At 35.6% G+C, this 13,274-nt stretch overlaps 1 protein-coding gene across 5 annotated transcripts in view; it reads right to left on the bottom strand.

Annotated features, from left to right (window-relative positions):
* Positions 1-13,274, bottom strand: part of INTS6 (integrator complex subunit 6) — a 159,520-nt gene that overhangs the window by 78,302 nt on the left and 67,944 nt on the right. For all 5 annotated transcript variants that reach the window (XM_079902809.1, XM_079902810.1, XM_079902808.1 and 2 more), the window contains one exon: positions 1,130-1,219. In XM_079902809.1, the coding sequence (XP_079758935.1) occupies positions 1,130-1,219 (90 nt within the window). The remainder of the gene's footprint in view (positions 1-1,129; positions 1,220-13,274) is intronic.

Here is a 13,274-nt window from a genome sequence, read left to right as displayed (position 1 = left end):
ATGAAAGTATTTCTAAAAATTACTGAACTTAAAGACTACACTCTTCCTACTTAATCAAACCGTGTGTAAATACAGTGAGAATTAAAATTAAGATTCTAAATCAAATGCAAGCAGTAAAGAGAGTAGCCTAACCCATCTCCTTTCTACAACAACCTATTTTAATAAACGAAATGTTCAAAAGCAATGTTCAGGGACTTCCCTGGTGGTCCAGTGGTAACGAATCTGCCTTGCAATGCAGGGGACACAGGTTCAATCCCTGATCAGGGAACTAAGATCCCACATGCTGAGGGGCAACTAAGCCCATGTGTCACAACTACTGAGCTCATGCACTTCAACTAGAGCCTGCGTGCCGCAAACTACAGAGCCCACGCGCCCTGGAGCCTGTGCACCACAACTAGAGAAGAGAAAACCCACACGCCACAACTCGAGAGAAGCCTGCACACCACAACAAAGAGCCCACGCGCCGCAACGAAAGATCCCGCATGCCTCAACAACAAAAAAAAGAGCAGTTCAAATTCTAAACTAAAAACAGCTTAAAGTTAAAATAAACCTCTTGCACTCACCCTATCACATCACACACAACCAACTCTGCACAATGCATGCTAGTAGAGAATACGTGAAGTTAGCTGTAAATTATTTATATGGTATTTGACTTAGAATTAAAATTCTCAAACACCTTCACTTTTCCTAGTTTTAACCTCCTCTTGGCTTGGCTGTACTCTAGTCTAGGAGTCTCCATAGTGCAGTACATATGACAAACCACTGAAATATGGAAAGAAATTATTAGAATGCTGTCTCCATTTTTTTAGCCTGAAAATAAGAATTCATTTTACTAAATTTAATATATGAACTGACACTGTGACCCTCACATAAACTCAAAAATACATATATAATTGAGATGGGTGGTAGGCTCCAAAATTTTTCACAGAAGGGATTCCTATTCAAGAAAATTTAGAGGCCATTGCTACAAACAACAGAGAAAGTAAATGAGTTCTAGGAGCCAGATGACTCTAGATTGCACCAAATAAAGAGCAAACTTACTTAAGGTTTCAATATCCTACAATGTACACATAAATAAAGATTTTTCAACTGCATTTGCATAATCCATGCTGATATAAACATAACTTACCTCATCCTGGACTCCACTGGTAGTAGTCAACTTGCTCCCATCAGTAATTGTAATAATTATTGCTGGCTCCAAAAAAAAAGGGTTTCTTCCCTAAAGTCAAAAAACACATTGATCGTATTAAGGTCTAGAGATCAGCTTAATTTTTCTGAGTAAAAAGTCAATTTTCAGAACAGTATATAAATCCCCCTTTCTTGTTTTTAAATTTTATTTATAGCACATACCTTTTGTACATTTTTTTAAAAGGTTTAGAAGGAAATGTAAACTAAACAGAGGTTAACCTTGAAGGGTTAGAATTAGAAAGAGGAAAAAATGGATTTTTCACTTCTTTCTACATTTTTGTATTGTATTAATTTTTACAGTGAGCATCTATATTTATTTAACTAAAAGTATTTAATTCCTTAAAAGGGACCCTACATTTCAATTCTAGTGATTCGACATATCTAGATATTACAAATTAAAATAATAGGTAATTTTCTTTAGAAACTTCTTAAAGAGGAAGGCAAAATACTAGGTGATCCTTTACCAAGTAATCTATGTCTTTAATCAAAGTATCTAACCAAGTGACTAAGTATGGAAGGGCTCTAAGAGCTGGTTCCAAAGAAACACTAGGCCTACCCTGAGCTTAGCAAAATTTAAGAACAGTCCAATGTGAAAAGTTAAAAGTAAGAAGGATGGCTACTTAAAGAAATTGCTTGGCGAGAGGAGTAGAAAAATAACAGCAGCAGAGGCAATGAAACACAGTGGCACAGAGCTCTTAAACGCTCTATAGTTAAGGTGAAATAACTTCAATAACTTCCATTCAAATCTCTGGCCAAGTCACTCTATGAGTACTATGATCAATTCTAGGTGACACATTTTGTTAGGGACTCAGATAAACATAAGCTTATCTTTTACATATAAATGACTCTCATTTGAGATACTGAAGCAGATTCTGTATAACTCTTTAAGACAAAACCATGACCAGAGGGTAGAAGTTTCAAGAGGGTAAACCCTAAGCTGGAAATCAAAGGTATCAAATTCTCTGCTACTAACAGTGTTCAAGAAAGGACAGAACAAAGTTGTGTTGCATATGATGTAAAACAGCATACGACAAATGCACACTTTAATGGGCATATGAATCACTTGGTGATCTTAATAAAATGCAGGCTCTGGTTCAATAAGTCTGGGACAAAGACTAAGGTTTCGCATTTCTAACAAGACTGCAGGCTAGGAGACGCTAATGTTCACTGACCATACATAGAATAGCAAGAATGTAGAAGGGTTATATGCATGTAATATCTTGTGGTTCTGTAACATTTTCCTTACATGTATATAACTCTCAATCATTAGCAGATTACAGTACATACTCCGTATTTGTTGAATGAGTTTACCAACACTTTTCACATACGGTAACTGTGATTATAATCTAATCATAAAGTGGGAGCAGGGGGATATCTGGTATATTAAATTTCTTGATCAAGTCAAGAAAGTGTATGTAGGTGGCATATACAGTTTTCAAACTGGTGTCCAAGAAACAATGGTTCCAGGTAGAGAAAACTTCCTCTGCTCATATAAAATTAAAATATGTTGGATACAACCTTTTAAGCTCTCAAATGCACAGTCGCATTCAAATGTTACTAGAACCTTGCAGGAGAAAGACAAGAATTTCCCTTCCCTTCCTCCTCCACAACATTCATGGCAGATGGAACACATTTTGGGAGACATTACATTACACACCATTCACCCCCAACATAAACAATAAATTCTCATAATGCAGATCTTCTCTTTAATCGAGAAATAGGCAATGTTCATATCCCCAACCTCTGAGCTTTGATTGGCTCCATCAAGAAGAATGCTTTTCCTTTTCCCTGCCCACAACCCATCCAATTCCTAATCATTTTTTAAGGCCCAGTTTAAATCTTCCTCTTCTGCCTTGAAACTTTCCCTGATTACTCTGGCCTTGAATAATTCAGCCCTTTTCCTCTCCAAATTTTAATAGTGGTCGTTTTCAAACTTAAGTAAATAAAAGTATAAATATAACATTTCCTCAAATAAAATTGGATTTGGAGTGCTTTCATGGAGTACATTTTGAATCCCGCTTCCCCACAGCATTTATCCTCTCATTCTCATATTTTCAATTTAAATATACAACACCTCACACAACAACGTATATGTAATTAACACTACTGAACTCGACACTTAAAGATGGTTAAGGTGGTAAATTTTGTTATGCGTTTTTACTGCACTTCTTTAAAAATACACCATTTTGTACTGTTTGCTATTGTTTCCTGTTTGAATACACTGAAGGCAAGGATCATGTCATAATTCTTCCTCAGCACCGAGCACAAAATATCTAAGCACTGGACAGTTAAATATTGATTCACTGATTATAGCCTAACATAGACCTGCCCAAGTTCACAGAGCCACTCGGAATTACTCAAACTTCAACAAGCTTCAAAATATATAGATGTTACTTACCTTTACCTCAATATAAATGAGTGCTTCCCAAACTTAACATATAACAATTTGCTAGGCTACAAGGGTATACCACCTCCTTCCTACATATGTCCAACCGTCCATTGTCCATTCATTCATGTTTGTCATTCAATCATTTACTGAGTGGCTATCATATATAGGAATTGTGTTAAGTGCATGATACATAATCACTACTCTCACACATCATAAACGATGTACCTATGTACCTATAATAACTCTCCTCTCCTGGTCTCTACAAATACCATTTTAGCTCAAAAATTAGCAAAGGGAGATAAAGAAAATCAAGAAGTCCTAGTATCTTCGAAACTATTGTACCTCGCTTTCACTCTTAAGCTAAAACTACTTTGGCTGACATGCAAATCTGTTAATGCCACTAGAGCATGGACTAAATACTTGCAAAAGTATCTCTGTATCACCTTTACTTTTTAACCTAAATCAAAGTCATACTTTCTGATCAAAAGTTGGACACCCATCTATTCTTATTTCTGTGTAAGCATGATCAGAATTATCCCCCGAAGGATTGGTCATATTTATAATTAAACGACAATGGTCTACAGTCATTAAGAACTTTACGGATGATGATATCCACCCAAAAGCTAATATGTACTTTCTAAAGAACCACAATGTCTAAAAGTCAAGTTCAAATGTATTCAAATTTAGCAAAAAGTCTGAGTTATTAAAATTTAAGCTAGGGGCTTCCCTGGTGGCGCAGTGGTTGAGAGTCTGCCTGCCGATGCAGCGGACACGGGTTCGTGCCCCGGTCCGGGAAGATCCCACATGCCGCGGAGTGGCTGGGCCCGTGAGCCATGGCCGCTGAGCCTGCGCGTCCGGAGCCTATGCTCAGCAAAGGGAGAGGCCACAGCAGTGAGAGGCCCACGTACCGCAAAAAAAAAAAAAAAAAAAATTTAAGCTACATTCAAACACTAAAATCAAAGTTACTTTTTCCTTGACAACAAAGCTTTCAATTGATACTTTACTAGAGTCTTATACACATGATACTCCTCGGAGTCTATGCCTGGAAATACTGTAATAACCAGGTACTTAATAATAACAATAAAGCACTTATATTTATCTCATCTGGCCCTAAAAACTTGGTGAGGTAAAATGTTCAGGGAGATTAAACAATATAACCCTCAGTCACACAGTTGTAACTGGCAATGCCAGAACATGATTCCAACTCTAAATCGCATGGTCTTTCTACAGCATCTGAAGGTCCTACTGGTAGCAGCTAAATTCTCTTGAATACAATTCTACACCAACCTGGGTTGTGCCACAGTCACACAACAATGAATGTTATTACAAGTAGTTTGGTTTACTATATTCTATCTGCAGTAAAATTAACTACGTACAGTAGGACTATTCCATTACTTGGTTTCCTGTTGCTCTGTGATGTCTTACCTACCATTTTTTCTATATATAAATCAATATACCACCTCCCAGCAAAAACACAGTAAAACAAAATGCTATATATAGATATCATTTACTTTTGAAAACTATATAACTTCAATCAACTTTCACTTTACATACAAACAAAAAAATAAATATTAAGTTTTTAATGACTTTAAATTTTGGAAAATACAGGTAAAGATCAAAGGCAAAGAAAAGTAAAGAAGAATATGGCTATCCTCATTTCATCTGTTTAGTCACTTAACCCTACTGTGCCTAAGATCCCTTCCTTTCTAAGGTGAAAGAGTTTAGTCAAGAATCACAATAAGAAAAGCAATAGTGTTAGTTATGATAAAAATTACAATAATGAGGGACTTCCCTGGTGGTCCAATGGTAAAGAATCCTCCTTACAATGCGGGGGGACTTGGGTTCCATCCCTGGTCGGGGAACTAAGATTCCACATGCCATGGGGCAACTAAGCCCACGCACCAGAACTACTGAGCTCGTGCGCCTCAACTAGAAAGCCCACGTCCTGCAAAACTACAGAGCCCACGCACTCTGGAACCTGTGCGCCACAACTACAGAGCCCACGCACCCTGTAGCCTACACGCCACAACTAGAGAAGAGAAAACCCGCACACCACAAGTAGAGAGAAGCCTGCCCACCACAACAAAGAGTCTGCGTGCCGCAAGGAAAGATCCCAGGTGCCTCATCGAAGATCCCACATGCTTCAACGAAGACCCGACACAGCCAAAACTAAACAAAAAATTTTTTTAATTAGAATAATGATTTAACAAACGTAATTTATACACAAAAGGAGGGGTTTTTTTCTTCAGGGAAAAGTTATCCCAACCTCTATATAAAGCTGATTGTCTTAACATTTATCTAAGCATAAATTTTTAAATCACTTGCAGCAAGTGAGCAGACCATGTTGCGCCATGAAGCTTCTCATGTATAGTTTTAGGCTGCTCTTCCTCTGCCTTTGGTAGTACACTTACTCTTGGCAGAAGTGCATAAGTAACTGGCACCTTTCTCTGACATTCTCTTTTAACCAGCAAACTAAAATACATTTTGGTTGTCTGCCAGTATCACAAGATTATTTTTTTTCACGTTTTACAAAAAATAATTTAACATTTCAAAAGTCTAAAGTTATGATTTAATCAGTGTAATATAATGTTTTTAGCTATTCAGGGCCAAGCCTCTGAAGTTTAATAATTCTCAAATCTTTATATTTAAAAGTCACTACTTTACATTTTTATTCTTAATAAGTTTGTTTACAAAGTCACTCAATTTGGGGACAGTTCATATTAGAATTTGCCTCAAAATTCACCTTGGTCATAAAGCTAGACTTTATCTTAGTTAAGAGTTGAAAAGAAAAAAAAAAAAAAAATTTAAGCTCTGCTACAACAAAGGCAGCCAGTAGAGGGACTAAAAGTTTACTTTTGCCATTAGCAAAACTAAACTCATATGTTTTACTCGCACTGGTTTTTGGCATAAAGAAATCTAGACATGTAACAAAAACTACAGTGCAAAGTATAATACTCTACCTCTAGAGATATTTACTAATGGAAATCTTGTCATTTAGAAAATTTGGTTTTAATATTGGTCAAAAGTCTCAGGTAAAAGAGTTTTGTTAAAGACAAATACAAAAACTTTTACTTCACATAAGTTCTCTCAATAATTTAACAGTATTCTGATGTTAAATGAATTAAGGCATAAAATCTCAATAAGACAATTTAAAGAATATAATTAAAGTAAGTAGGTCTTATCCACTAAAACCTATTTCATTTTTGCAAAGAAAATGCTTTTGAAAATGTTAAAACAAGTTATTTAGCAAAAATAGTTTTGAAAACATAAAATCAAGGCTAATTTACCTTCAAATATAAACTAACCTGGTTCTCAGAATCAGCAGTTTTAGTTTTACCCAAGAAATTTAAAATGTTGGGGGATGAGGCACAGGAATTTTACTGTACCCTTAAACATGTCTTTATTATCTTCTGAAGCAAAAGGAAGGCAGCCTTGAGCATTCAGCAGACCTTTTAGTGGCTACCTCTGCTGCAGGACCAAAGGCCTCAAGTTCTCTTTCCGTGCCACCATGCTCCACCATGATTATCACTGCTTTAAACAAATCCCAGAAAGACAGCCAAGTGCCTGTCTATGCTACACTTTTCCCAGGGCAGGGAAAATGTACACCAAAGATCCACTCTCTGGCTCGCTCCTGTGACAGCATCTTCGGCTAACCCACATCTATTACCGGCTAGCTATTTTGCTATGTGCCAGGAAAGCTATGGCCAACAGAAATCAACCAAAAAGATGTTAAGATGTATAACATGATACGTCCAGGCTAAAAGTATATTACCTAGCAGAAAATCAAAAACTTCCAGAAATAGCACGTGCTTTTTTTCAATCTAAAACTTCCTTTTCGGGCTTTCCTGGTGGCACAGTGGTTGAGAGTCCGCCTGCCAATGCAGGGGACACGGGTTCGTGCCCCGGTCCGGGGAGATCCCACATGCTGCGGAGTGGCTGGGCCCGTGAGCCATGCCCGCTGAGCCTGTGCGTCCGGAGCCTGTGCTCCACAACGGGAGATGCCACAACAGTGAGAGGCCCGCGTACCACAAAAAAAAAAACAAAAAAAACTTCCTTTTCAAGTAAATTACAGTGACAACAAGCAAAAATGTAAGGAAATGGAAAGGGCAGCCCTGAGAAATAAGTACTACATCACTAAAGGTTCTCATGCATATACGGGACAAGTACCTAGCAGGCTTGCTGCTAAAAATTTTGTAAGTTAAGTTCAAGACTAGAGCTTTAGCTTCCCTTTATTTACATCACTGTAAAATCTATATAAATACTGAAAATATGAAAACAGTCCTGCATTATCTACCTTATTTTTCTCTATTACCATAGATAATAAAGAGGTAACAATATATGTTCTAAAATATGATAAACCAGCTCATATTCATTTAGAAACTTTTTCTGACACTTCCCTTTATAATTTGTCAAAAATCAGATTCTATAAAAAAATATAATACAGAAACATCAATATTAAACATATTCTTCTACTTTAAGCTTATTTCTAAAAGTATTAGATTGCAATTCACATCCAAAGCCTTATTAGTCATAATACTAATAAACACTTCTACAACTATACAGAATTGAGAAAATAGGCTTTTAATACATACTTTGCAACACAAGTCAACCAGAATAACATTCTTTAGTTCAGTATTGCTCAAACTTCAGACATTTGAATACCACAACCAGAATTTTTTCAATATCTACTTATTACCTGCACTAATATTTACATTCTTAATATTTTTCTTTACATCAGTTCCTTTTTTTTATTTTAGCCTCAAACTCTAGCAATAAGACCTATGAAATCATAGTTTTGATGTGCAAGTTATATTTTCTATTCAATAACTCACTGTCATTAATATTGTTTAGCTTTTTTTTAAAAAAGGGTGGGGGGATTCATTATATTACAGGGATGAATGCACAACTCGTTAATTACACATTCCAAACAAAATATAATTATTATTTAAGTCAGTAAAGGCCCAACAGGCTTACATTAAAATCAATATTCCAAGGCCAGATTTACAAGTTTTATGTTTGTTTTCAAATTCAGCAAGATTACTTTTAGAGTCAAGATCCCAAGTGGTGTGGCATAAATAAGTCTTTTGATGTAAAAACTCAGATATTCATCTTAAGAAATTAGTGCTTTGGGTGGTGGTGTGATGAACTGGGAGATTGGGATTGACATATATACACTAATATGTATAAAATGGATAACTAATAAGAACCTGCTGTATAAATAAATAAATAAAATTCAAAAAAAAGTTTTTGCTAAAAAAGCAAAAAAAAAAATCACTGCTTTTAAAATACCTTCAACTACATACAAAAGATTTCTGAAGGATACACACTATAAACTGATTAATCATGGTTGCCTCTGAAGAACTGAAGTGAGCAACTGTATAACTTTCTCTAATGCTTTAACTTTTTAACCACGTGCATTTATTACATATTCAAAACAAGTACTCTTCAAAATTAAAATGTGCATAGTATCCAAAAATAAAACTTAAAAAAAAACTCCTAGTGTATAGAAACCTAGTACTTAGAATACATTAAAGTATAAACTAAAGAAAAACATGTTAAAATTCCCCATTAAAAGAAATATATTTTTAGTTTCAAGTAATGCCATTATACAATTGTGTACCAATACAGTTCCTTTATCTATTTAATTCCTTATTTTTTAAAAAATAGCATTAGGGTTTCCCTGGTGGCGCAGTGGTTGAGAGTCCGCCTGCCGATGCAGGGGACACGGGTTTGTGCCCCGGTCCGGGAGGATCCCACATGCCGCGGAGCGGCTGGGCCCGTGAGCCATGGCCGCTGAGCCTGCGCGTCCGGAGCCTGTGCTCCGCAAAGGGAGAGAGCACAACAGTGACAGGCCCGCGTACCGCAAAAAAAAAAAAAAATAGCATTAGAAACAGATGGAATAATAAGACTTGAGCAAAAGTAGGAGGGAATCTCATATATTTATTTTAACATAATGAGTAAGGAGCAATATCCTAGGATTTGATTTAAATAATAAACTAAATATAGCTGATCCTTGAACGCAAGGGGTTGAGGGGCGCTGACCCTTGCACAGTCAAAAATACACATATAACTTTATAGTCGGACCTTCATATCTGTGATTCCGCAACCTCAGATTCAACCAGCCCCCGACTGTGTAGTACTGTAGTATGCAAGAAAAAATTCCACATGTAAGTGTCATTCAAGGGTCAGCTGTAGTAGTAACGTAAAAAATATTCACTGTTAAGAACTGAAGAATTACTAGCTTGACTTTGTGAAAAAGATGAATGTTAAACTCAATGACTGATAAGACTAACAATGAGTACATCAAAGGAAAGTAATATAAATTAAATATATTTAAATATTTAAATAATTTCACAGAATTTTGAGTTTTACATCTGAACTGGAGTCTAAAATTTGGATAAGATTACTCTAACAAATAAATACTTGGTTTTGGCATTATTTAATACATAGTAGCAGGTAAACAGTGTTTATACTGGCATAAAAAGAGTAATGAGGGTGTAAGAAATATAATTTTACTTAAGAAATACTAACATTCTGGATAAAGAACCTAATACATCCATTATACTAAATGGATTATGTGGTATTAACTTAATTCCAGCAAAGCATATAATAATAAACATGTTAGGGAATTCCCTGGCAGTCCAATGGTTAGGGCTCTGTGCTCTCACCAACGAGGGCCCAGGTTTGATCCCTTGTCAGGCAACTAAGATCCCACAAGCTGCGCAACACAGCCAAAAAAATAAAATAATTAAAAAAAAACCATGTTAGAACCATAACAGAAAAAGTAAAAAAATAAAAGCCAAGATGAAAACACACTTTCAAAGATAGGTAAAGTTATACAGCAATAATGCTGCAAATTAATTTAACCTCAAAAAAAAAAAACTCATACAGATCTGCCTATTCTATCAAAAATAATCATCTCCTTGGGTTGTTGACTACACCAAACCTACAGATATTACTTTTGCAAAAGTCTGATTAAATCACATCTTTAACCATTATCATTACTTCCTTCTAAACATCCACACTATGAATATGCTCTCAAAAGAATCATTCACACATACCACAGCTATCCTACAAAAAAGATGGAATTCAACCACAGCATTCTACCTAAGTATCTTTAAGACTACTACTGAAAATGAAGAACTGCCTAATAAATACTGCATATCAGTAAAGTTAGCGATAAAGTATTAAACTTCATAAAGGAAAATAATTCATGATAAGCACTTGGAAAAACTAATAGTCTATTATTTCCCATATGCTATGGCTTAAGGTCAACCTCAAAATAAGTTAATTGGATAAATCAAAATGCGAGATTAGGTTTTAAGGGGCCCTGCTTTGTAAAAAAATATATATATATAATATATGGAATTTTCGTTTTCTAGGAAAGAATTTGTGGTAACCCAATTTCAGTAAGTTTTTTTAGGAGGAAATATTTAAATTTCTCCAAATCCATTATACAGGTATATGAACTTGAGTAAAGAGTTTCTAGAAATTCATTCTTGCTAAATTCTGATTCAAACATTTACTGATGCTCATGCTAAGCACCTTCCCAAGTGTTTATAGATTTACATTTTTCAAAATAGATGACACATTTGGGAAACAAAAAACTAACCACATAATATTTGGGTTCTACTGTTAAAAACAAATTTTTACAAGCCTTCCTATCTATACATACAAATCCACCAAGGTTTTAAGTTAGAAATGAACCTCATGAAAAAGCAGATGTCACATATGGATGGGTGGGTGCCTGCACAGATCGCTACATGTTTTTGATTGATACTATAGCTCACTGAAATGGAAGCTCTAAGAACATGACAAGATAACTCTTTTTTAGATTAGAATTTACATTAAATATAATCTTGTTTGGGATTAGATATTATCCCTTCTTGATTAACAATAAAATTTAGATGTAAAGATCTCTTACTCTTTCTACTATTTGATTTAGGCCCAATTTTCTGAATGCAATTACTTGGGTATTCCTTCTAACTTACTGGTTTGAGAAATGGGATTGACAATTTAAAATGTACAACAAAAATTCAAAATTCTACATTAGTTATTACCTTCCAAAGTACATAAATGATCAGGAACCATCACAACTCAAGCATTACATCAGAGGCTACAAAAACATCACTTTGCTTATTCCTAATAATCCAAAAGTACTATTATTTGTCATTATCTTAGGGACCCAGGCTTTGTAACATCATCCACTGTGGTTTGCAGTCTAACCTTTCACAGAGAACTGCATACTCAATCATCTTCAATTTCTGTGATTAAAAATAATCAATTGTTTTTAATCCTTTCAGAATAGTTGTTTGGATGCTTCCAGTGTCTGCACTCCAGAATAAACAGACTTTGTTGATGTTTCCTAATATCTAACTAGGTTCACCAGCTTGAAGACAAAGTGAGAGTTTTCCTTCAACATGCCAGCATCAATCCTGTCAATGACTAGTTACAAATTACATTACCTAATAAGCTAATGCTACAATTACTTTTTCTCACATACTCAGAACTGTTTTCCTTTCTATAACAAAGTTTTTTAGATGATATAATCCTCCCAAGGACCTTCACATGTTCCCCAGCTTCTCTGAGCAAAACTAATAGATGGAAAATGTTAAAACGTCATTTCCTTTTAAGGCAAAGATAAAAAAGGCAAGCGTATGTAGGACCTAGAATAAGTTTTGCTAAGTCATCACTAGGCTGATAAATTGGTCCTCTGATTAAAACTAATCCTCTTAATTATAAGATTTTTAAGTTAAAATACTTTTGAGGTACAACTATCTCTCAATATACCAATAATCAAATTTCAAATCACATAGGCCCTAAAAGAGAAATATCATCACATAAAATAATCCTTCCTAGGGTCATCCTATTATGTTCTTTTCCCACATAAATCTACATTACAAACAATAAAATGGATCACACCTTTTACATTTGACCTTTCTTCTGCACAATGACATCCTCCACCCCATCCTAATCATCAGCAACCTGAATTCTAAAATATACTGTTACAAGGCCCTAAAAATGGGCCAAGATCTAAATTTCCTCAAAGAAGCTTGAAACCTTTCTTGCTTTGAAAATCAAAAACATGTTTGTTTGTTTGAAGTACTAACTGTTATTAAACCATTTCTGAATAAGAATTAGAGATGTGGGGGAAAAGACTTTTGTAACTCCAAGGGGAAAGTATTTTTGGAGTAATCTACAGAGCTTCATTTCAAAGCCAAAAACCATTATGTTCCCTATGGCAAGAAAATTTACTTTAGCTGAAACTGCTGGACAGCTAATTCTAGCTTCTTGTGATGTATACATATTGGGTTATGAAAAAACTTTTGTTTTTTCTCAAAGGTTTCAGATTATAAACCTTTTCCAAGCAGGCACTTTGCTAGATGATTAACAAAATTATTTCCAGGGCTTCCCTGGTGGCGCAGTGATTGAGAGTCCGCCTGCCGATGCAGGGGACACGGGTTCGTGCTGCGGAGCGGCTGGGCCCGTGAGCCATGGCCGCTGAGCCTGCACGTCCGGAGCCTGTGCTCCCCGGCGGGAGAGGCCACAACAGTGAGAGGCCCGCGTACCGCAAAAAAAAAAATTATTTCCAATCCTTAAAAACGTTTTCAAGATTGGTATTACCACCATTTTGTGGATGAGAAATTTGAGGCTCAGTGAGGTTAAGGGACTTGTCAGTCAATACAACATAAGCTAG

Source organism: Stenella coeruleoalba, assembly GCF_951394435.1.
Source record: "Stenella coeruleoalba genome assembly, chromosome: 18".
Lineage (NCBI taxonomy): Eukaryota > Metazoa > Chordata > Mammalia > Artiodactyla > Delphinidae > Stenella > Stenella coeruleoalba.
Note: the sequence above shows the minus strand (reverse complement) of the source record. Positions and strands in the feature narration are given on the sequence as shown.